The following is a 24,424-nucleotide window of genomic DNA, read 5'->3' as shown; positions in this document are numbered from 1 at the left end:
TGGAAGGGGCCATGCAGGCCATCTAGTCCACCCCCCCGATCAATAATTATGCCAATAAAGGTGTCTTGAAGTCCCTTGCTCAATGCAGGATTGGTAGATGAGCCTTTTAAAATCTATTCAGACATTTATCACCAGCTTTTCTTTTAAATGGGGAGATTCCTTTAATGGCTTCCTAGGTCATGGTTTGTTCCCTTTGCTTCTGTTTTTTACCCCGCCCCCTACAACCCCCTTTCCGCTTGGTTCCCAAGTGCTTCACGGCAGTAGCTCCTCCTCTGGAATGCGCCACGAGCACCATGTAATGGTGCAGTGCGCTCCTAGTGCCGACACGCTCCCTGCACAGTATTGTTGGGAATGAGCAAACATCTTTCAACAAGCAGATGGTGGTTCTAGTAAAACAGCTCCTGGCATTCGCTGGGTGTTTGGGAGGATTAAGACGGAATAAACACAGACCGGGAGAGCGGAGCGTGGAATTCTTCCAGCCTCTGTCGCGGAGCTGCTGCCTGCCTTGCAGCCATCTGGTGGCTTCCAGGGGGCTTAACGAAGGAGCCCCCTCTCTCTGCAGCCAAGCCAAGGAAGCCGCTGGGGTGAGGGCTTCCCACTCGAACGCACTCATGGGCACTCATGTACACGTCCTGGGCTTCCTTGGCATTGGGCGACTTTAGGTAAGCCATCCTTTCTCTGCCGGGTTGGCAGCTGAGTTTAAAGTGACAGATTTGCAGTCCCCTCTTCAGGACGAGAAAAACGATTGCCTTTGGGCCAGCTAGTGCTCAAAACATCAGAAGCAGCCTTGTTGAGTTGCATATCTTTGGGGAGGAGGGAACCCGACAGAGAGAAATGCTCCTCTGTGCAGATGGCCTTCCTGGGCCGGCCTCCGTCCAAAGCGCATGAAGTCAAAGATCCGTTAATTAGCTGGCCTAAACCCTTGGTGACCTTGTAGGGCTGCCACATGCCTGAAGGTCCCTTCTGGATAATCCTGGGACATCAGAGGCTGCTGTGACCAATCTGGGAGGCAGAGAATGCAGTCTTCCTTTCCGCCATCAGACATCTGCCAAGAGCTATGACCAGCAGCTCTGGGCCAATGGAGCATTGATTCAAAGGCAGCTTTGGGGTGGGGGTGGGGTCTGTGGTTAAGAGGAAGAGCATCTGTTGGCATTCCGGGTTCAATCCCCGGCAGCATTGGTCCATCTACTTGAGCATTGACCACTTCTGAATAATCTTGCATTTCTGGGAGATTTCAGTATTTTATCCTGACCATTTGTTCTCCCTAATATTTGTGAAAACCCTCTCTGGGAGGAGCGCTGCCCGGGACCACCTCCCGTGTCTGGCCTGGGCTTCTGCCTGCGTGGCCCAATCCAGATGCGCCCAGCAAAGCTGGGCATGACTGGATTGGGCTTGCCCCTGGAGTGCCCGCCTCCATAGCCCGTCCACGAGTCGCTCTCGCAGCCTTGCGCGCAGACCCTGCCAGGCAGCCGACCGCGGCACTCCTGACCTGCCCTCCCTTGGCTGCAGAGACAGGGGCTCGCTCGCCGCCATCTGGCCCCGCCACCAGCTTGCAAAACTGGCACGAGGAACTAGAGCACAGAGGCTTCCCTCCTCCTTTTCAAAGGGCTCGAGGCAGGTTTGCACCTCCTCCTGATTCTTGGCATACCTGTTTGGTTTTAAGAAGAAATGCGCAGGCATGCTCCTAGGCGTGTCCCTTGCCCTGACGCTCTCTATGCTACACGAAAGGTGCTGTGGGAAAACGTTGCTTGCCTCCGTTTGAATGACTCTCTCCTGTGTGTGTCTCGTCTCAGTCACGGAGGAGAAGAAGTCCTTGAAGCGGACGTTTCAGCAGATCCAGGAGGAAGAGGACGATGACTACCCAGGGAGCTACTCCCCACAGGACGCGAACCCCGGGCCCCTCCTGGTAGGTCTGGAAGAGAAAGAGCTCTCTTTTGCAAAGTTGTGACCACCAGGTGGAGCCATTGACCAAGTGCAAAATCATACTGAGGGCATTGGGCATTGCTATAAAAGAGCCAGACACATGTTTAAAAAGCAGCAGAAAACAGTTTTTATTCCCTAAAAGGTAACAATGTCCAAAGTAAAAGAAAACAGCTGGTGTGTCTCTTCCACCCAGCAGAGCACTGTTGTACTTCTGTACCTAACGGGCCAATCCAGGCAGTCCAGTGTGCTGCCTTGCCTGGTGACGCGATGCCTGTTCTTTGGGGCAACGTAAAGGGTCTTCTGCCAGGTGGCTCCTCGGCCCCCTTCCTTTAATTGTGATTCAGCCACCACTGATTGGGCCTGTATTCAAGTGCAGGGATGGGCGATTCAGCCGGGAGAGGTCCAGAAAGCACCCGAATCAGCACCGCTTTGCGTACTTAGCAACTTATCTGAACCGAATTTCCCATCCCAACTAGTCCTGATAGGTACCTACTCCTTCCTGCACCAGAGGTATAGAAATGGTTTTACTTCCCCTAATTAAATGCTCCAGTTCACCTGGTTGTTGCTGTTGGCACTTTTAAAATTTTGCTTGCCAAATAAGCAGAAACAAATATGTCGAACCAGGTGTGTTTTCCAGTTCAGCACATCCCTGAGAACGGGGAGTTCTGCTTGGCCACACAAGAATCCACCTTGTCCAGAACTCGGTCCTATCAGGGGCCACACACACACCGCCTCCTTTAATGGCTCCCAGGGGCTGCTTCTGAAAGCAAAAGTGATTTAAGCCATTGTGGCCAACAGCCGTTGGTAGATTTCTCCTCTGTCAACTTGGCCAGACTCCTTTTAAAGCTGTGCTGTAGCAACAGATTCTGTAAATTAATTAGAGATTGAATAGCTTGTGTCAAGAAGTCCCATGCTGTGTCTTGGTTTCATTGGCATCCTAACCCTAATACTATTACAGGAAAGGGGGAAATTTTCTAACCACCCCAGCCATAATTCTGTAAACCTCGCGCGATAGGCCACCTCTGTGTTGCGTTTCCTTTTTTTTGCAGAAAAATTAAACACTTTAGCCTTTTCTTCAAAGGGAAATTCTCTAGCAATCAGATCACTTTTCTGCCCTCCTTGACACCTTTGATAGCCCTGGGATGTCCTTTTGAGTGTTCATTGGTGGATGGAAATCTGCCATGTTCAGGAAGCTTTCACAGCAGACGTGAGCGTTTTATTTTTTTTGTGGTCTTGGCCCTCGGAGATAGGAGTTTTTATTTCTACCCAAATTAAAGCTATATCAAAATACAATGCATAAATTAAAATACCAGAGGTAGGTGAATTTCCTCCAGGCCAGGCTGGGTTCTGCAGATTTTTGGTGGGGTGGGGGGATCCCTGGGGCATGAAATTGGGGTCACTGTGGGTGGGCAGGTAGATAGTTGTGAGTTCCTGCATTCAGCAGGGGAGGTCCCTCCAACTCCATGGTTCTAAATACATCACGCTCCATCTCACTGCTTGACAGTCCACCCAAACCAAGTTCTCGAAGAACTTATATGGCCTCTCTAAGTGCTGCGACCAGGTAACCTGCGTAGAGCGGAGGTGGCCTGAAGGTGGAGTCGGCAGGAAGGCTGGCTGCAGTTGGGGGGGGGAGCAGGGATCCCTCAGAACTGAGTTGTTCCCTTGCATGCCAACACGGTCCTCGCTGGGTGTCGTATAGCTCTGAGTGGGGCTGTGAGAGGTGGAGACTTGCAAGAGGAGTTGCCTTGAGCAGCAAAGATGGAGAACATCTCGTCCTCAATTCCCCTCCCTCGGACTTGCAGAGCCGAGCACTGGAAGCGGGGAGTGGGCTGTCCTGTGCGTCGGCAGGGTTGTGGGGGGCCGTCTGACCAGGGAACGGCCGATGGTTGATGCCTCTTGTGTCTCTGCCGTGCAGACGGAGGACTTGATCAAGGCCCTTCAAGACCTGGAGAACGCAGCCTCGGGAGATGCCACCGTGCGGCAGAAAATTGCCTCTCTCCCCCAGGAAGTTCAGGACGTGTCCCTGCTAGAGAAGATTACAGGTGAGACCTGGTGGCACCGGTCATGAGTGACGTGAGCCAAGTTTGTGGAATGGGGTCTGCAGCCAGGCATGTGTTTAGCTTAATATAATCTGGCCTAGAGCAGGCTTGCACGCTCTGGTGCGGTTTGGCCACTTCGGTGATCACCGAGACTTGAGGCGGGCCGCGTCGGGCTTTGTTGATCGCCGAAGTGGCCAAATCGTGCCGGAGGACGCAGCTCTAGCTCCTTCCCCCTTTCCAGGCAATTCCAGGTGAGTCTGCAAAGCAGCCTGTGTGTGTGGAGGCCGCCTGGGGCAAAGGGCCAGGAAGGGCCTTTAAGGTGGGACCCGGCTCTTCAGTTTAAGCAGCTCTGGTTTGGCCGGGCAGCTTCCCCTGCTCTCCATCCCTGCCCACTTCCCAGGTCGCCTCCTGAAGGCTTGACTCACCAGAACAAGGCTGAAGATTAGCTCTGGTGATAATCACAGAATCCTAGAGTTGGAAGGGGCCACACAGGCCATCTAGTCCAACCCCCTGCTCAACGCAGGATCAGCCCTGAGCATCCTGAAGCATCCAAGAAAAGTGTGCATCCAGCCTTTGCTTGAAGACTGCCAGTGAGGGGGAGCTCACCACCTCCTTAGGCAGCCTAATCGTGGGAGAGGTGCATGATCCCAGCCGCTGTTTCGGCTGAGATTTGCCGAAGGGCCTCAAAGCCTCCCTGGGCCGGGGTTTTGCACAGAGGAGAGGCTGGCTGCTGGGGGAGCAGCCTTCTGCTGACTCTTGGAAAGGGGTTGAATGGAACGGCTATGCATTATTTGCCCCTCTTTGCACCCAGACAAAGAGGCAGCGGAGCGCCTTTCGAAAACTGTGGACGAGGCATGTTTGCTGCTGGCGGAGTACAACGGGCGACTGGCGGCAGAACTGGAAGACCGGCGCCAGCTGGCACGCATGTTGATTGAGTACACGCAGAACCAGAAGGATGTGCTGACAGAGAAGGAGAAGAAACTGGAAGTGAGTTCTGCTCAAAGGTTGCCCTTCCCAAGAGGTGGGAGCTTCTCAGTCTAACCTTGGCTGCTACAAACACCAGCATTTGCTTCCGTGTCCAGCTTGCAGGGAAAGGGCAGTTCTTTTGGAAGGAGGAACTGCAGACGCCTCCTTGAAAAGATCCTTTTCACTCTCTCCAAGAGATCTCCTGACGTTCAGTGTCCTAATGCTTTGTTCGTAGAGTTAACCAGGCTTGAATCCGGTCGCTCCCTCCCCTCCAGAAAGGGCTTTGCTCGCGCTCTGCATTCATCTGCACCAGCTGAGTCCGCTCACCTCTTCTGGGGAGGCCAGTTGACCTCCTTAACGGGATTTGAAGGGAGTGGGTGGGACACCTGTCATCATCAGTAGTTGAGTGCATTGGCTGCTCCCTTTAAATGCTCTCCCTACCTTTGCAGGCAAGCCTGTCATGATCAGCTGTTGAGCATCCTGGTTGCCACTCTTTTCCCAGCTGGGGAGGGATTTAAAGGGAGTGGGTGGGAAACCCGTCATCATCAGTAGTTGAGTGCATTGGCTGCTCCCTTTAAATGCTCTCCCTACGTTGCATGATCAGCTGTTGAGCACCTTGGTTGCCACTCTTTTCCCAGCTGCGGAGGGATTTAAAGGGAGTGGGTGGGACACCTGTCATCAGTTGTTTGGCGGGCACTCTCTTTCCCCCTCCTCAGGTAGTGGGTACCCTGATATCTGATAAGAGGGCGAGGGGGATGAAGGTCAGAACCACGTACACATTAAGCCCACAGACTTTGGAATCAGACAAGTTGATTCGGTCGAGTCCAAACTGGTGAAAGGATATTTGTTCATTCTGGATTCCACCTAATAGTTTCCATGCAAATACAAAATGGCACGATCTATATATATTTTTTTGGCACGTGTCTCATCCTGACCCTTTAAGAAACAACACCTTCCCTCCCTGGGGAGGAGCATTGTAGAAGCGAGGCCGGATTTCGGAGTGAGCAGGGAAGGGAAACGCGGTTCTCCTTGAGCAAGTGAGATCTGGGTTTATTCTGGTAAATCAGCAAACATCTGTGGTGCTCTGATCAAACAAGGGTGAGCAACTGTGTGCTTTCAGGGTGCTCCAGATTTTCCAAAGCATGTTTCACCCATCAGTAACAAAAAAATAGTTCATCCCGCTTTCTGGATGAGCCCAGCGGTCGTCTAAACATCATCCGGAATGGTCTCGAGAGCCTGTCACTGATCCGCCAAAGCAAACTCCCTGAATCCATCTTCTCCACAGATGTTTACTTCTCACAGGCCGTTGCCCGAGGAATCCTGAAATAGCCCTGGGAGATTGCTTGCCGTGATCTGTCACAGTGGCACATCTTGTGAGGGGGGGGGAGAGCTGGAGAGAGGAGGAGACGGCCTGAACCGCTGTCATCGCTCTGGCTGCAGAAGCCCCAGCAGGGTAGCGGGAACAGACACAGCTTCACAACGCAGCGCTTGGAGAATGCCATCGCTACGGAATTTAGCACGTGCGTTTGCAGCTGCCTCAAGTTCTCAAAGCATGCTCAGTTGCACTTTAATTTGGGGGGGAGAAGAGTCCCCCAAAATGTGAGTTCTGTGTTATCAGAAATATTTATCACTGGGCTTTACTAGGCACAGCAGTGAGGTCGGCATGCAGAAGGTCCCGAGCTTCACCTCCAGCTATAAGGGCCGGGGCGTGGGTGAGGCGGAAGGCCAGCCCGAGACCCTGGCCTGCTGCCCCCGTCTGAGTAGACAAGACTGGCCTGAAGGAGGAGGCGGTTTCTTGTCTGAGAGGTGAACGGAGTCTCAGTTTAAGATCTCGATACCGTCACCTTGGACTTCCCAGTTCTCCATGCTTAACTCACAGGCTGGATTTCCCCAGGGCTTCCTTACTCAGACTCCGTTTTCCAAAGTCCCGTCAGGAAGTACAAGAAGCAAATGAGGGTGTGCGAACTGATGGGAAAGGGGGCTCCTAACGCTGCAAAGGCAGCTTTGGGAGCAAACTCGGCCCTGTGCCCCCCGAGCCATTTGCCCAGATGCCCCCCTGACCAGCCCTGGTTTCCCTCGGGCAGGGCTCTCCACCTGGGGTTTGCCCTGTCACCTGTTGACGGAGCTTCTTCCGTTTTCGCAACGCCTTTCAAGATCCTCCCTAATTCTCACCCCGGCTGAATTTGGATTAAGCTTAATTGACGCCTGGTGGGTGCCAGTCTGTCTGTCCGGTGCCCTTTGCCCCATCCTGCAGACACTGAGAGGGCCAGTCGTCTTTCTTCTGTTTGGCTTGGTTGGTTCCCTGTTAAGTCTGTGGGCCCAGCTGTTCCCTTTTAAGGCTGCGTGTGGAGCCCCTGGAGACAGCCCAGCTGGAGTCTGTTCCTTTGTGCAATCGTTTGCGCGGCTTTGATGCTTAGAACCTTGTTCATAAATCTGACGGGAGAGCCCCGCCAGTGCAGCAGGGAGTGTCGACTCCAGAGCCCGCCAGCCGTCTGTCGGGAGGAAGGAGCCTGCTCTGGGCCCTTGCAAAAGGCCTCTTGGGTGGTCCTTTCCCGGACGGGTGGGAGGTGCCCGGACAGGGCGCTGCTGTTGCGGGACCCCTAAGCAGCTTTCCTCCCATCGTCAAGGAGGCATCGCAAGTCCCTTGGTCCCGGGTTCCTGGCTGCGTGTGCAGGTGTAGGCAGCCCCCCATCCAACGTGGGAAAGCGCGCCTCCTCCTCCTCTGGTCCCTTCCTGCCCAGCCAGTGGGCCTCCGTCTTGGGTGCAGTTTGAGACGGCTTGCACGAAGCCACTCCGTCACCACCTGCAAATGCCGGACCGGTGTGGGCAGAGGGGCATCTGGTAGAGCGTCCCTCAAAGGTGGAGCGGGGGGTCATCTGCAGATGGATGTTGCTCATGCGCTTCCCCGACAAACACGAGGGCTTTGCAATGTGCAGCTGGTGCCAGTGCAGGCCTGAGCATTGCGGCTGTCTTGTGACAGAGGTGGAAAACTGTAAAGAGTCCAGAGGCCAGCCCAGTTCACATTCCTCCCTTGACCTCTGCTTGCCCTGCAGGAAGCTGCTCAGGGGCTGGCCCCTGGAAGCCAGACTGAGAGCCAGTTTGGTGTAGTGGTTAGGAGTGCGGACTTCTAATCTGGCATGGCGGGTTCGATTCTGTGCTCCCCCACATGCAGCCAGCTGGGTGACCTTGGGCTAGTCACAGCCCTGATAAAACTGTTCTGACCGAGCAGGAATCTCAGGGCTCTCTCAGCCTCACCCACCCCACAGGGTGTCTGTTGTGGGGAGAGGAAAGGGAAGGCGAATGGAAGCCGCTTTGAGACTCCTTCGGGGAGAGAAAAACGGCATATAAGAACCAACTCTTCTTCTTCTTCAGTAATCTCAGGGCTCTCTCAGCCTCCCCTCCCTCACAGGCAAATGGAAGCCGCTTTGAGAGAAAAGCGGCATATAAGAACCAACTCTTCTTCTTCTTCTTGTTGATATCCCACCCCACCCCTGGCTGCTATGCCTTCTTTCACCCCCTCCCCTCCATGTGCTCTGACAGAAAGTGCCCCTTTCTGTCATATTTCTGCTGCTCCGGGATCAAGTGGGAAGCCCAGGTTTTTCCTCTGTCACCTGTCAAGTTCCGAAGCTGCTCCCTCCCTCCTCCCTCACCTCCCCCCCCCTTCCCTGTCTGTTGCTGTTTGTGCTGAGTGGACTTCTGGCCGGCGTTGCATGGGCAGCAGCACGGGTGGGCTCCTTGGGGGGCAAAGGGTCTCTCTGGGGGGGGGAGAGGGGGAGGGAGCCCCCCCCTCATCCTGTCCTCTGCTTCGTCCCCGCAGGAGTGCAAGCAGAAGCTGGCCCGGGTCACGCAGGTCCGCAAGGAGCTCAAGTCCCACATCCAGAGCCTGCCCGATCTGTCGCTGCTGCCCAACGTCACGGGCGGACTGGCACCGCTGCCCTCAGCCGGGGATCTCTTCTCGACTGACTAGGAGCCCTCGCGGGGCCCGCGGTCCCTCCTGGCCCTCGCCTCCTGCCAGCAGAGCTTCTCCACGACGGGAGGCCCCCCCGCCCGCCCGCCCTCCGGCCTGGGAAGGAATGGACAGAGGCCCTCCTCTGGGCGGGGCAGGCTGTCCCTCGGGGCGATGCAGCAGCTGTGGCCACCAGCTCTGGGGAAGAAGGCCGGCCATCTCAGATCTGGCGAGGACATTCACACTTTCACGGGATCCCCCTCGTCCTTCCAGTTTCTGCTGCAGACTGAGCGAATTGTGCGTGCGTACGTGCGCGCATGTCAGCATCTGCTCTTTTCAGCAAAAAAGAACATGGATTTCTCCTCCCCTCCCCACGGTATAAAAAGAGCCGGGTGGTTTTCCCCATGGGCTTGCGGTGTGTCGGCCTTGATTTCTGGGTGGGCCTCCCAGGTGATGTCAGGGGCACCGCTGTTGGGGAACCAGTGGGGCTCGGCTTCCGGGCTGTCCTTTTTGCTGTGCGTGGAGCAACCAGCTGCCGGAAGGCGTTCTCTCCGTGGCTTGCGCTCCTCCTCCACGGCGGTCTTGCTCAGGTTCCCCTTTGGCTTGTTGCACAGTTGTCTGAGCGCAAAAGACATCCTGGCCCTGAAATAGTCTAAGCAAAACCCATAGGCCTGAGCAGGAGGGCCGCTGTATGTTGCTACCCCCCTCCAGCGCAAGGGGGTGTGGAGGGGGTTTCTAGCGGGGTAGTGCCCATTGTGGGTCTTTGTCCCCTCATCCTGCTTCCCAGGAACTGTGTCTGCTCCCTCCACCAGCCAGCAGCCATCTTTGTGCACCTGTCAATTGTCCTGTTCTATTTGCAGGAGCTGCTCCTGCTCTCCCTGGGGCTCTGAAGGGGGGAGAAAGTTGCCCCCCGGGTGGGCCGGCACCAGGGCCGTCTCCCGGCATCCTTTCCCTTCGGGTTGAGAGGAGGGAGAAGACTTCTCCCAGGCATGGCCGGGGCCCGGGGGGCTTTTCCTTGGTTGTGCCCGTGATGGCCCGGCCGTCCGGGCCTAGTCTTGCCGAAGGGGGCTGTGGCGGCCTGGCTTGGGAGTTTTAAGCAGGTACGCCTCCTTCCCAGTTGAGGCCCTCGGCCTCCCCAAGATGCACGCCTGTTCTGGAGAAGACCACCCAAGCCGGCCTCAGTGGCCTGGCCCCACAGTGGTGTCCGGCCCTGTGGGAGGCCGTCTTTCTCTGTGAAGGCTCTCAGGACACGCCTCCTCGGTGCAGTGGGGTCTCCTGTGGAGAGCGGCCTCCTGTCTAGATGAGCACCAGAACGGGCCTGTTTGGGTGGCTTGGCTGCGAGTCCAACATTTGGGGCTGGAAGGCATAGGAAGGACTTGGGCTTTGTTTTCCCTCCCCTGCAAAAAATGTTTTTAAGCTTTATTTTAACCTGCCTGAAACCTTGTGAAATTTGATTTGATTTGCCAGGGGGGCGGGCGGGCGGGCGGGGGGGGTCTCCTTTCCAGATCAGAGCGTTTTGTAAAATCTATATCTGAATTGATTTAGAGACAAACTTAGAGGACTAGGCGGCCCTTGGAGCCGCAGTATATTCTGAAAGGTCTGATAAATATATTTTTGAATAAAGAGGGTGTCGTTCAGCTGGGGGGTGTGGCTCTTCATTGCCCCAGAGGAGCACTGGGCACGCGTCCTCTTTCGCTGCAGGGGTTCTGCAGTCCAGGGCGCTGACCCAGCCCAAGAGCACCTCATCCCCAGATGTGCCTTCTGCCCGAGGGTGGCTGCCCCTGGGTTGAGCTCTCTTTGCCCAGTTAGCCACGGGGGGGTCCTTTCACGTGCCTTCCACAGTAGAGCAAAGGGGACGGTTTAGTGACCACCTAAGTCAGCCTTTTTCAACCTTTTGGCCGTGGAGGAACCCCCTGATATATTTGTGAGGCTTGAAGGAACCCCCAAGATGGTGACCTGCCCCTTCAGCGAAGCAGGCGTGGAACTAAAATGCGGGAGCCAGCCCATTGTGGAGGAAGAGACCAATCTGGCTCTTTCAGGAAACCCTGGAGCTTCTTGATGGATCAGGGAGGGTTTCCCGAATGGGTGGGGGTTAATTAATTAATAAATGAGACATTTATTGCCTCTCCCCCCCCCCTTCCAAAATGGCCAGTGGTGGGCCTGGAGAAGGTGGGAAGGGACGGGGGCCCAGGTGGGTGTGGAAACAGATCTGCTTCCCAGCCATCTTCTACACGATCCTGCCACTTCTGGAGCTTCCTGAAGCAGGGGTTTCTCAACAGCACAAAAGCTGAGGAAGGCTGATTGACAGTTACCCCTAACCTTGTTCCCTGCCCTGTGGTCGCCAGCTCCTTCTCCTGCCGTATCAGAACTTGAAATCTGCCTACGGGTCCCCCAGAATGGCTGGAGGCCACTGGCCAGCACAGAAGAGCTGGACATGAGTTCAGGAGCCTCTAAAGATTCTCAGGGTGTCGCTTCCAAGAATCAAAACAAAGGGCCCTTGGGCTCTCAAGAGCAGGGGTAGTCAAACTGCGGCCCTCCAGATGTCCATGGACTACAATTCCCACGAGCATCCGCTGGCAGGGGCTCGTGGGAATTGTAGTCCATGGACATCTGGAGGGCCGCAGTTTGACTACCCCTGCTCAGGAGTATATACCCCGAAAATATTGTTGCTCTCGAAAGTGCTATGGGGACTCAGACCTGGCGCAGCATGTTCCAACTGTGCTTGTGCCAGAGAGAGTGTGTGTGTGCACGCGTGAACATCTCCTGAGTTGCCAAAGCCCTGCCAAGAAGAGTGGAGATGGTTTCTGTTTGAATTTTGAATTGGGTGAATGTTTGAAGTTTGAATTGGGTGTATGTATGGGGCAGAGGCCCCTGAGGGCACCCTCTGTCTGGGGCTTGGGGCTGACGCCTGGGTTTTGGCTGCCACGACAGAGTGCTGGGCTGGAGGGGCCGCTGGCCTGAACCAGCCTGGCTTCTAGCCACTTATGTTTAGAGCTCTTCAGCTAATCCTCAGCCAGCGTGGCCAAGCGGGATTTGTTGACATTAAGCCCTTGGACTTCATAAAGCCACTCAGCAGAGTCCTCTACCCGCAGCCCCTGAGTCAACTGGAGTCTAACCATTTGGTGGACGCAGTTCCCGGAATTTTCTTTTTTTTAAAGAACCTCACTAGGCGCGGGAGGCATAATTTGGAATTGGGTGCAACGAGAGGCAGCTTGCTTTGCTGCGTGCAGTTTTCCCCGAGGTGGCACGGCCCCAGGGGAACTCCAGGAGTTTGCTGGCCCATTCAGTCTCCCAGCCCGTGGCTGCTGCAAGTGGGGAGGGGCTCTGCAGGGTCTTCGCATTGAGCCAGGGCCCCTCCTTGATCGCCTGCCTGATCAGCGCATCTATTTCTGGTTTCCTGGCGGCCAGCGTGCCGAGAGCATTGCTCCGCAGGGCAAGACCTTTCCACAGACTCCATCCCCGCCTTTGTCATCCAGCCTCTCAGGCACCAGGCAGCGGGAGAGCTAGATAGATGCCACTGACCTTCAGAGCAGCTGGGGCCCAGGTTTCTTCTATCAAGAAGGGACAAGGAGGAGGGGGGGGGTCTATTTTTGTCCCCTGGGATCAGCGGAGCTGCTGGTCTCGCATGTGGGTGGGAGGGCTGTGTGGCACGCTGCACAAGCCCTGCTTTTCGGAACCGTGCGGAGAAGGGAGAGAAGAGCCAGCAAGCTTTTAAGTTCATATGGAGGTCGTCCCCCGCTCTGCAAATACAGACCCACAAGGATCTGCAGCCGGCCCCTTGTTTTCCCTGGTATCCCTCTCCCTCTCCCCATGGAGGGGAGTGTACTGAGTCAGCCTGTTGGCCCATCTAGAAGAAGAGTTGGTTCTTAGATGCCGCTTTTCTCTACCCGAAGGAGGCTCAAAGCCGCTCACAATCATCTTCCCTTCCTCTCCCCACAGCAGACACCCTGTGAGGGAGGTGGGACTGAGAGAGCTCTGTGAGAACGGCACTAGCAGGGCTGTGACAAGCCCAAGTTCACCCAGCTGGCTGCGTATGGAGGAGGAGAAGGGCCTGGCTCACCAGATTAGAAGTTGCCGCTCTTAACCAGGACACCGAGCTCCGTGTTGTCTGCTCTGACTGCAGCTCTCCAGGGCCTCCTCCGGCCGAGGCCTTACACATCACCTTTGACATGGAGATCCTGGGGACTGAACCAGGGACCTCCGGCATGCCAAGCAGAGGCTCTTCCACTGAGCCAAAAAACCCTCCCCAGAGCCTCCATTTTTCCTGTCTGCTTCTCCCCACTTTCCAGCCCCGCCTGTCTTTACCTGCATCCAGATTTCAGCTTTGTTATTTCTGTCCTGCCTTTCTCCTCAGAGTTGACCCAAAGGAGTTTGACTCATTTTCCTCTCTCATTTTATTGTCACAACAGCCCTATCGGGTCAGATTGGCTGAGAGAGACGGGCAGGCCCAGGGCCACCCAGCCAAGCTTGCAAGGAAGCCGGGGGGGGGGGGGCTTAAAGCCGGGTCCCCTGGCACTTTGGCTTGGCCTTCAACCCCTCCGCCTCACCAACTCTCCTCTTTGCCTCCCCTTGGCGTCCTTTCCCTGGAAAAAGCCCAATCCAGTTGCAAAGCTTTTATGATAGAAAGTCGCTCAGGTGAGTTGGGTGTTGGCCCCAGCAGCACTCAGCCAAGTCATGTGGAGGGAGGCTGCCATTGGGCCCAGGTGAATCATGTGATGTTGAACTGTAGCCACTACCATCCCTATGTGAGTTACAGGGTAGCCTAGCAATTCCTGCTGGGCCTGAAGAAGGCCTCCCTCCAGGGGAGCAGGAGATGTCTGATAGGCCCGAATAGCCCTGTAAGGGGCCCTACTCTCCCCCTTTCCTGATGGGAACCAGGGCTTGGAGGCTGGCAATACTGCTGTGGTTGTCTGGGCTAGGGGTCTAATCCATCAGACTAGTCAGATGGACCAAGCAGGCATTTCCTGAGGGAGGGAACCCATGTCCCTCTCCTCCTCCTGCTCTTGCTCCAGAGTCATATGGTGGGGCTGCAGTGCTGCTCCTTGCACAGCCTGAGGTTGCCCCCCCTCCAGAGATCCCCCCCCCCCGAGGGGCTGTCACTTGGCTGCCCTGCGCAGGGGCTGGGGCTTGGGGTGGGATCCTGGAAAGGCCCCCTGTGTGTTTCTCAGCCACTTTTACGAGCCCCAGGCTGAGTCAGCCCTGGCTGTTGTGCCATCTCTGCCTCTCGTCCTCACTGCCCTCTGGAGCAAACAGGCTCCTCTGCAGGGAGCGAGGGTAAACAGGAGTGTCTCATGGCTGCAGCATCCCCCCCCCCCGCCTGCCCCCAAATGTCCAGTAAAACCAAGTCCTGCATGTCCCTTTTGCGTTGGACAGCTTGTTCTGAACATCAGTTCTCTGGGACTGCAGAGCCAGGGTCTCCTGGACGGGCATGCGTGCCAGCTCATATTTAGGGTGGGGTGGGGGTGGGGTGGGGAGATGATTGCTGCATGATGGGCTGGCATTCAGTCCGGCAGAGCGGGCGAGAAATGCCTGTCTCTTTTGGACACGGAGAGACACACTAGCGGGGAGGAGAGCTCGCTCGCTGGGTGGAGTGCAGAGCCACTGTGGTTAAGAGCAGTGAAGAGCAGCGGCCTCTAATGTGGCAAACCAGTTCTTATTCCCCACTCCTCCGCCATGTGCAGGCAGCTGGGTGACCTTGGGGTAGTCCCAGTTCTCTCAGAGCTCTCCCCGCTCCGCCTCCCTCACAGGGTGTCTGTTGTGGGAAGAGGAAAGGAAGGCGATTAGAAGACGCTGTGAGACTCCTTCGGGTAGGGGAAAGCAGCATATAAGGACAAACTCATTATCTGCTTTCTCAACCAGGGTCTTGTGAACCAGGGTTGTTCTTCTGTTGATCATGTTTGAGGAACTTTCAGAGTGAATAAGCCATTTCTTTCTGCACCATTCAAGCCCTCCTGTCAGTTACTCCGTCTTCTTGCTGCCAGGCTTCATGGGCAGCTCGTCTCCAGCCCCCCAAGGACGATGGCAGCCATCGCTGAACATCACAGAAACCCCCAATTCCAGCCCCCCCCCCCCGTTATGAACAGCAGCATTGTGATGTTCCTTTGTGGGAGGGAGCCAACCAAACCAAAGCTTCACAGCTTCTAAAAAGCGAAATTAAAATAAGCAGAGAGTCTCTTCAAAAGAGGGGGAGAGGGGTGGGGTGATGTAGCAGCTGGAGCCTTCAATTTGGGTCTGGGAGTTTTGCGTTCGAAACCCCACTCAGACATGAAAACCCACCAGGAGACAGAGCACCCGTCCTTTTCTTTCAGCCAGCACTGCTCCACAGGGTGATCACAAAGACAAAAGGAAGGGAGAGCAACGTCAGCCACCCTGGCCTCCCCGGTTAAGAAAGGCGAAGGGGCGAGTTCCTCCCTGACTGCCTTGAATTCCGGCCTCTCAGGTGAACCAGGTGCAGCCTGTGGCAGGGAATTTAAGCCAGGTGCTTGTTGTGTGGTAGAACAACCGTTACTTCCTTCTCCCAGAGACCCAAATGACGGGAGGGGGTGGGTTCTCCATCTTTGGGGATTTTTAAGCAGAGGCTGGAGAGCCTTCTGACGGAGAGGCTGATTCTGTGAAGGCTCAAGGGGGTGGCAGGTGACAGTGGATGAGTGAGAGGGTTGTGAGTGTCCTGCATAGTGCAGAGGGTTGGACTAGATGACCCAGGAGGTCCCTTCCAGCTCTATGATTCTATGAAGGGCAAATCCTTGCATGCACCTTGACTCCAAGGCCTTGCAGCCCTTCTGCTGCTGTCCGCAGGCACCGGACCGCCCTCCTGGCTTCATCTGTTGTGCAGACGGGGCTCTGGCAGCCTCCCAAGGAGAGCGAGGCAGCCTCTCCGAGCTCCTCGCCCCCCAACTGCACCTGCTCGGCTGCCGGAGGCCTTGCACCCCCCCCCCCGGAAGGATAAACAGAGCACAACTCAGGACTCCAGTTGTGTTCCAGGAAGCGACCGGGAGCCTTTTCTGGCGTCGGAGCCAGAGCCCAGATGGTGTCGATGAGCGGCCAACATGCTCCAGGTCACCAAATGCTTGTGGTCGGAACATGGGCAGGAGGGAGGCTGTCAGCGGGGGATTTGAGGGGGATATTTATACGGCCTTATCTAAGAGCCCCTGGCAGTGCACGGGGGGGGGGAGTGAGGGGGGGGGCGATCCACAATTGAATCCGTGAACTTTAAAGCAGGAACATGATGCATCAATAATCAACCCAACAAAATTTTAAAAAAATCCAGGCAGGGAAATGAACATGGTGCTGTTGGCCAACAAAAGTATAGCCAGTCCCTCCCAGAGTTCTGTATCACCTCTGAGATGCAGCAATTCAGGGATGCTCTGGAAATGGACTCCCCCGCTTGGAGTGTCTCCTTGGATCCGCCAGCCACATCTCGATCCCTCTTCCTTCCCTGGTTTCTCCTCCCAACGACCCTGTGAGGTAGGCCAGGCCACGTTGAGAATGAGTGACTAGTCTCAAGAACACACGTGAAGCTGCCTTGGGCTGAATGAGAAGTCCTGGTCTTTCGGGGCTGGAATTCTCTACTCAGGCTGGCAGTAGCTCTCCAAAGTCTCAGGCAGAGGCTGTTCACAGATCCTTTAGCTGGAGGGGCCGGGGATTGAACCGGGGACCTTCTGCATGCCAAGCAGGTGCCCTTCCGCTGAGCCACTGCCCTGCCCTGCCTGCCCAAGTTCATGCACTGAGTTCATGACCAAGAGGCAATTTGCACCTGATCTTCGGGTCCTACATTACCTCTCTAACCCTGCCCCTCCCTGGATGCCCAGAGATGGCCTCCCCACCTCCCCCCAGGGAGGCCCAAGAGGAGGAATTGGCCCCTCTATGTATGAGGGGCTACCCTATATATGTGGGGCAGACAGCCAGACATGGCTTTGCTGCTGCTTGATTTCAAGAGGGGACAGGGTGCCCAGGCCCCAGGTACCAAACCCTCACCCACCCCTGCCTTAACAGGGATAGAAGACGCAGTCATCTCCCTACCCCAGCTACAGAAAGTGGCAAAAACACAATGGAATACTCGTCCTTTCAAGTGAAAAATAAACTTTTTATTCAGTGACTTGTTTTGTTCAATTCTCTCAGCGTAACTTCTGGCTCTTGAGCAAGAGTAATTGTGAAGGATGTTAGCAAGGAATGGTTAGGGAAGCAAAGAAACCACCCAACCTCGCCGTACATTCAAGGTTATATAAGATGCCTTAGCATATAAATTTAAAAAAAAAACAGGTTTTAACAAACATGCTCTCTTATCAGAGTGCACCAAGTGCTCTGGGCAGGGGAACTGCAGGGACCTCCCTGGGAGTTGAGCAGAAAGATCTATGAGGTTTGTGGCTCAGGTCAGACGTGGGAGGGTGTGTGTGTGCAGGGGGGGGGGATTTCTCTCTTTCAGGGGCCCCCAGCCTTTCTGAGCCTGCAGGCACCTCTGGAATTTCGGCACAAGCCACAAAATGGCTACCCCAATATGACTGCCGCAGCTTCCGTTCAACCATGCAGTCAAACTCCTCGATAAAAGCATGCTCCATCCCCCCCCCCCGTACCGCCTAAGCGGGTGGCTTTGCCAGAGCACGGGACACCTGGCTGTTGTTAAATGTGGGTCCCAGGGGAGGAGGGCAGGACAGATCCCACTTCTCCTGCGGCTGGCCAGTGTGAGAGACAGGAAGGTGTTCTAGCTGGACCCTCGCTGGGCTCTTCTGATCTGGGAGGTAGACTCCAGGGCAGGGCAGGCCAAGCTGTGACTCTCCTGATGCCCATGGGCATTGCTGGCAGGGGTAGAATTGTAACTGTAGTCTCTGGACGTGTGGAGAGCCACAGGTTGGCCACCCCCCCCCCCATAGAGTCTACCTCCCAGAGTGGCTTTTTCCTCCAGGGGAACCCCTTCTGACACCTGGAGGGAAGTTTGAATTGTGTGTGTGTGTGTGTGTATGGGGGGGGGGGCGAGAGGCAGAAAGAAGCAAAAATATATTCCTTCAAATATGTAATAGTTTTATTTAGAGATGGATGAAAAGCAGAGCTGCGGGACCAAAGTAAGCATAGAGACCTTGAAAAGTCTCCGCAGAAGAGTCCTCGTCTCGTGCCAAAGCTGAGCAGCCGTGAGCAGAACAGTGAGAGCAGCCCCACCGCCCTCATCCAAGGGAATCCAGACTGGCCTTATCCCTGCTTAAACAGCATCCAGGGTCAGCCGTTTTCACATTTCATTCTGCGTCATAATTATTTCTCCTCGTCCAAGAGCTTATTGCGTTTATATGGAGACTCTCCAAGTATTTGCTTTGATTCTGCAACTCTGCTTCTCATCCACTTTGAGAGAAGATGATTAAATATTTGGAAGAATATATTCAGCTTCTTGTTGCCTCTTGCGGTTTCCACTTGCTTTCTATGACCTGGAGGTTGGCAACCCCAGCAGAAAGACGTCTCCGCCCAGCCTGGCCCCTCCGTGCCAGAGTTCCCCGTGCTCTCTGGCCAGGCCTTGCTGTTTACAAGCGGAGGGTTTCTTAAAAGAACTAAAAATAGCCGAGGAAAAGGTCTCTGCGAGTCGGATGCAGCCAGAGGGGGGGAGAGATGCTGCTGGGGGGGGGGGGGGGCGCCTCGGCTGCTGGCCCGTGTCTGGCAGCCCTGCAGGTGCTCTGCCCTGGTTGCAAACAGGGACTCTTCTGCCAGCAGCCGGGCTTTCTGGAACACGTCAGCACTCCCGACAGCCACACCTAGAGGCCAGCTGGAGGAGGCCGGGAAGGCTATGTTCCTGGTCTGAAACCCCCCCCCCCCCCGCCCAGGAGATCTGAGGTCATCTTGACTCCGCTGGTCCTTTGGTTTCCCTCCATCTTTTGTCCTCATCAGCTGGCTTTGACTTCTTCCGCAAAGCTGAAGGGAAGCTGATCAGACTAAGTTCCACTGGCCTGCGGAGTCTGGCTGCAGGTCCCAGCCTTGTGATAACGCCCCAGTTCAGAGAATGCAAAGAGCCCTATTAATGGAGGGAGGGGTGTTGTGGGGCAGGATACTGGACCAGATGGATCCTCCCTGGCCTGACCCAGCAGGGCTCCTCTGAGGTCTTTCTCAGGGGAAGGCCTCGGCCTCTCTGCCCTGTGGCTGGCCCTGCAGAGGAACTGGCTGGCCCCTGGGTGAGATGGGAGGCTGGACTGGAGGGACCCTCCCTGGCCTGACCCAGCAGGGCTCTTCTGAGGGTCTTCTCAGGGGAAGGCCTCGGCCTCTCTGCCCTGTGGCTGGCCCTGCAGAGGAACTGGCAGGCCCCTGGGAGAGACGGGAGGCTGGACTGGAGGGACCCTCCCTGATCTGACCCAGCAGGGCTCTTCTGAGGGTCTTCTCAGGGGAAGGCCTCGGCCTCTCTGCCCTGTGGCTGGCCCTGCAGGGGAACTGGCTGGCCCCTGGGTGTGACGGGAGGCTGGACTGGAGGGACCCTCCCTGGCCTGACCCAGCAGGGCTCTTCTGAGGGTCTTCTCAGGGGAAGGCCTCGGCCTCTCTGCCCTGTGGCTGGACCTGCAGAGGAACTGGCTGGCCCCTGGGTGAGACGGGACGCTGGACTGGAGGGACCCTCCCTGGCCTGACCCAGCAGGGCTCTTCTGAGGGTCTTCTCAGGGGAAGGCCTCGGCCTCTCTGCCCTGTGGCTGGCCCTGCAGAGGAACTGGCTGGCCCCTGGGTGAGACGGGAGGCTGGACTGGAGGGACCCTCCCTGGCCTGACCCAGCAGGGCTCTTCTGAGGGTCTTCTCAGGGGAAGGCCTCGGCCTCTCTGCCCTGTGGCTGGCCCTGCAGAGGAACTGGCTGGTCCTTGTGTGGAGAAGATGCTGGACTGAGCAGCAGTTCCCAGGTTTCTTTGGAAGAGCCACGGCCATAGAGTCACCAACTCCATCCTTGAAAAGTCCTGGATTTTTGGGATCAGTGCTTGTGGAAGGGGCACTTGGGGGGGGGGGGCGTTTCACATAGAATCTATGAATCTGATGAAGCGAATTTTGATCTTTGAACACTTATGCCCTGAAATTCTTCTTGGCCTCTCATGAGCTACTGGACTCAGGTCTGTGCCCCTCAAGTGGCTGGTATCTGCCCTCCAAGCGGCCTTTTCCTCCAACAGAGCTGAGATCTATCACCAGTTGTCATTCCACGGGAACTTCAGGTCCCACCTGGAGGTTGGCAACACGATGGTGGTAGGACCAGCATAAGCATATCCCAAAGACCTCTGGGGACCGGCAGCACAGAGGACTCAAGTTGTACTTTACAGGCCTCAGGAGCTCTGGGATTAGGCTTTCCCCTTTTGCTTAAAGCCTCCATGAGGACCGCCTCAGAGGGCAGCATGTAGGGGCTGCTGGAGGACCGATAGATTGGACTCCAGGAACACTGAAGATTTGGGGGCTGAGACCTTCAAGAGTCAAAGACTCCCAAAAGTTCATGCTACGAAGATCGTGTTGGTCTCGAAGACGCTGCTTAGCTTACTCACTTCTAGGAAGTCTGACCAGCTTAACAGGGTCTGAATGCCCCATAAGTGGCATCTCTCCCTTCAGGGGGACATCAGGCCAGTTCACAGTTGTGGTCCCAGGCGGAGGCTGACAAATGCCAGCTGCCCATCACAGCAATGCCAGAAATGTTTCTTTCCCACAACCATGGCCCTTGAGTCTTACAAGGAGTCTCCATGATGACTTTTTTATTCCCAGGGGCTGCTGGGCAACTGGAGATTTGGAAGGACCAACCTAATCCCATCATCCCATCCATTCCCCTAAGGGGGGGGGGGTGGCTGGATATCTGAGAGGTTCACAGCCATCTATAAAAGAAGGGCCGGTTACCCAGATGGGGCTGTTTCCCTTCCTCATCCGCCTGAGATGGGGAAATGCACTGGTAGAGTCCTGATGGAGCAGAGCGGGCCGTACCACTTCATGCTGCAGGAAGCTGAGACCACGTTGTGGGTTACATTTTTTAAAATTCTCACAGGGCGTCACTGGTTTGGCCGAGCGAGGGCTGAGGCACGGCCAAGAAGGGGATCAGACCACCGTTCTGCTTCAGAGTGAGAGGTGGGCCAGGGGCTGCTGGGGACTCCCCCATGTCAAGCTGGCCTGAACATCAGAAGGCTCCAGGAGGGGACGAAGACCCCGAAGCTTGGCTCCTCTTTCAGCACGGGGGCGAGGAAAAGGTGGTGCAGGGAGGCCCCCATTGCACTGTCCCCTCTCCCCTTCTTTGAGCATACAATGGGGGGAGGCAGAGGGGTGCACTGGCCCATCTCTGGCAATGCAGGGGCCCAGCAGGGGCCCTGGGATCCTCCCGGCTGTCGCCGCCATCCCTGCACAGCCAGCGAAGCAGCCTCTCCCCCTGCGAGGCGGGCTTCACTTGGACACGGGGGCGATGATGACGTTCCGGTAGCCCTTCACACCCGTCAGCTTGTCGCTCTCAAAGTCCACCACCAGCTTCCTCAGGCCGGACTGCTGGGGCAGGAAGTCCACCCGCACCTTGGCCTCCTCTCCCGGCCCGATGGGGCTGTCTCTGGGGACAGAGCGGGAGGCAGGCAGGGTCAGGATCAGGCCTCCCACCCCTCTGAGCACCTCTGCTGCTCCCCACCCCCGTCCCCGGCAAGCCAACCCAGCCTCTGATCAGCCTTTCTGGCGGAGGCAGCTGGAGAAGACCCCAAGGCACAAGGGTCCTGTCCAGAGTCGGGAAAGCACGAGACAACTGAGGGGCTGGATTGAACCAACAGAGGAGCCACAGAAACTGCACTCTGCTCTGGGCTGGGGGAAGGAGGAAGGCAGAGTGGGAAGGCAGCAGTGGGCTTATTTGGAAACCCCCCCCCCAAGCAATTTGGACACAATCGCTACCTTGGAGGGCTCCAAGTTGGACTTGGGCTCTTCCTGCTTCCAGCCCTCCCTTGAAAGCAGGTGGAAACCCAGGAGTGGCCCTCAGTCCCCAAAAGTCGGCCTGGCCCTGCTGTAGCATCTCCCACGCAGGGGCTCTCTGTGCCCTGAGATACTCACAGCTCCTGGACCTTCTGTCCTCGGGTGAGACCCGCTCCTTCCATGGTGAAGACGCAGCCCATCAGTGGACTGGGCAGCGGGTTGGTCAGTGTGAGTTCTGCCACCAGCTTGCGGTTCTGAACTGGTTCTCCTAAGACCTGCGTTGGAAGGAAGAGGGAAGGTCGGTCCCTTGGCCCTCACCGTGGCCACGATCCAGCTGCGCCTCCCTCTGTGTGCCCTTCAAGACGGAAAGGCTGGGTTTGATCCTGTTGTCCCAAGCCCAGAACTCTGTCCTCTGAGCCCCAGGCTGGCTCACCTTCTCTCCACTCGTGTCCATGATGCTGATCCCTCCTTCACAGGGCAGAGCTGCATAGAGCCATGGAAGCTGCCTTCCTCTGCATCAGACCCTGGCCCGTCCAAGCAGGGGTTGCCACTCAGACCGGCAGCCGCTCCCCAGGGTCTCAGACAGAGAAAGGTCTTTCACGTCACCTGCCTCCCTGCCCCTTTTAGCTGGAGACACTGCCGGGGATTGAACCTGGGACCTCCTGCATGCCAAGCAGAGCCTTTCCCACTGGGCCACAGCCCCTCCCCGTGGCTCTCCAGGGTCTCCATCCATCCATTTGATTTTTATACCGCCCTCCCATATGGCTCAGGGTGGTTTACATATAACATCGGGGGGGGGGGTGGAAATGCATGGAAGGACCTAATATATGACACAGTCAAATACATCAACAGTAATCCAGCAGTGGTTCTGAATAACACAATTTCAATGGTCTTAAACAACAACAATAGAACAGGAACGGTAACTTAGCCCAGTCCCCCAGGAAGTCAGGCTGGTTCAGGCCATGGAGGGGATGTCTGAGGGGGGCCTGGGGGTGTTATTTGGGTTTGGTCGGTCTCAGGCAAAAGCCTGGTGGAGGTACTTAAGTGGAGATACTGCCGGGGATTGAACCTGGGACCTCCTGCATGCCAAGCGGAGGCTCTTCCACTGAGCCACAGGCCCTGGGAGCAGCATGACATGCAGTGTCCCATGCCCCTTCCTCTTGTGTTCTGAACATGGTCAGTGTGGAAGTGAAAGCCACACAGCTGCCGTCAGCCCCTGCGTGTTGTGCAGCCACGTACCAAGGGGTCCAGCAGCGGCCCTTGGAAGCCTCCTGCACGGACACAGCCCGGATACAGAGGCATCCATCCTGTGCCTTGCGTGGCCGGCCGCCAAGCCCAGCCCTGCCCAATGACTGGGCAGAATGGTTTCTAAAGCCGCTGCCGTTATCTTGTGAGTTGCAAAGGCGGGAGAGGTCTGTGTGAACCAGGAAGCTTGCCTCCAGGACTCAAAGGTGCCGCCCCAGCCCCACTTTCTAAGTGGATTCAAGCCAGCGGGGGGTCCCGGCTGTGAGATCTCGTCTGAGCTCCGGAGAACTCCTGGCCTGCTTGCCGGCTGCTGGGAATTGTTGGACTTTGACGCAGCCCTCAATGTTATGCCTAATTTGTACAAAAACAAGCGTCTCCGTTTGGTGTCTGTCGAAAGAATTCCGGGCCTGCACAGAGATTTGAAACGTCAAAAGAGAGCACGACCCAGGTGCAGTTTTAAGATCTCAGCCTGAGAGTTTTGCCGTAGGTCTTCCCCCCCCCCCCCCTGGAAATTATTAGGAGTCTCTTTGACCAGCGAATGACTCCCTGTGCTGGGGGAATGTGGGAGGGGGCAGACTGAGAAAAACGTGTCTCCGTTTGCAGTGGGTGAGGGTGAGTAAGCGCCTGGAGGAGGGTGGGGAGGCTCTTTTGCTGTGTGCTTTCTAAGGAAAAGCCAGCGCTACAGCGAGCGGGTGTGTGTGTGCGGTTTCCCACAATGGAGAACTCTTGCAAATTGCAACAATTTGTTCCTTGGTGATTTAATAAATCAGCACACGGTTCCTTCCCCAAACCAGGCCGCAGCTTACCCCACACACCCTGCCCCGAGCTCCCCAGCGGCTCAAGGCAGGAGCCGAAGCAGCATCAGAGAATCCCCCTGGGTGGGCGTAGAACGCAGCCCCCTATGAGGCACGTCTCCCGTCTCCCCTTTGCGGCGGGAAGGCCCTTCAAGATGCACACGACTCGTGGCAACCCCATGGGATTTTCAAGGCAAGAAAAAGAAGAGCTGGCTTTTGATACCCCACTTTTTTTACTACCCACAGATGTCTCAAAGTGGCTTCCAATCGCCTTCCCTTCTTCTCCCCACAACAGACACCCTGTGAGGGGCAGAGAGAGCTCTGAGAGAACTGAGACTGTCCCCAGATCATCCAGCTGGCTGCATGTGGAGGAGGAGAGGGTAACTGAACCTGGTTCTCTTGAACCACGACACCACACTGGCTCTCAAGAGATAAGCCAAACCGCACCGAAGCACTCAACCCTAGTCTGAAGCCCCCCTGAGACCCATCTTGAGCTGGTCTCTGTTCTCTCAGAGCTCTCTCAGCCCCACCTGCCTCACAAGGGTCCTGCTGTGCGGAGAGCAAAGGAAAGTGGTTGCCAGTTGCTTTGAGAATCCTTCGGGTAGTGAGATGCCGGGTTACAACAACCTCTTCTTCCGAGATCTGACAAGAGGAGG

General features: G+C 56.2%; 2 protein-coding genes across 3 annotated transcripts in view; one reads left to right on the top strand and one right to left on the bottom strand.

The window, feature by feature from the left end:
• RPRD1B (regulation of nuclear pre-mRNA domain containing 1B) overlaps positions 1-10,511 on the top strand; it is a 30,388-nt gene extending 19,877 nt beyond the window's left edge. Inside the window, exons 4-7 of one of the 2 annotated variants that reach the window (XM_077336100.1) lie at positions 1,794-1,906; positions 3,839-3,965; positions 4,774-4,983; positions 8,746-10,511. In XM_077336100.1, the coding sequence (XP_077192215.1) occupies positions 1,794-1,906; positions 3,839-3,965; positions 4,774-4,983; positions 8,746-8,891 (596 nt within the window). In that variant the 3' untranslated portion in view covers positions 8,892-10,511. The remainder of the gene's footprint in view (positions 1-1,793; positions 1,907-3,838; positions 3,966-4,773; positions 4,984-8,745) is intronic. The other variant, XM_077336101.1, reaches the window with a different exon arrangement.
• A 6,425-nt stretch (positions 10,512-16,936) lies between these two features.
• TGM2 (transglutaminase 2) overlaps positions 16,937-24,424 on the bottom strand; it is a 53,020-nt gene continuing 45,532 nt past the window's right edge. The window contains exons 12-13 of the mRNA XM_077336097.1: positions 21,868-22,004; positions 16,937-21,382 (exon numbers count right to left, since the gene is read on the bottom strand). Of these exons, the coding sequence (XP_077192212.1) occupies positions 21,226-21,382; positions 21,868-22,004 (294 nt within the window). The 3' untranslated portion in view covers positions 16,937-21,225. The remainder of the gene's footprint in view (positions 21,383-21,867; positions 22,005-24,424) is intronic.

This window comes from Paroedura picta, chromosome 4, assembly GCF_049243985.1.
Source record: "Paroedura picta isolate Pp20150507F chromosome 4, Ppicta_v3.0, whole genome shotgun sequence".
Classification (NCBI taxonomy): Eukaryota; Metazoa; Chordata; class Lepidosauria; order Squamata; family Gekkonidae; genus Paroedura; species Paroedura picta.
This window is presented reverse-complemented; position numbering and strand designations above follow the sequence as displayed.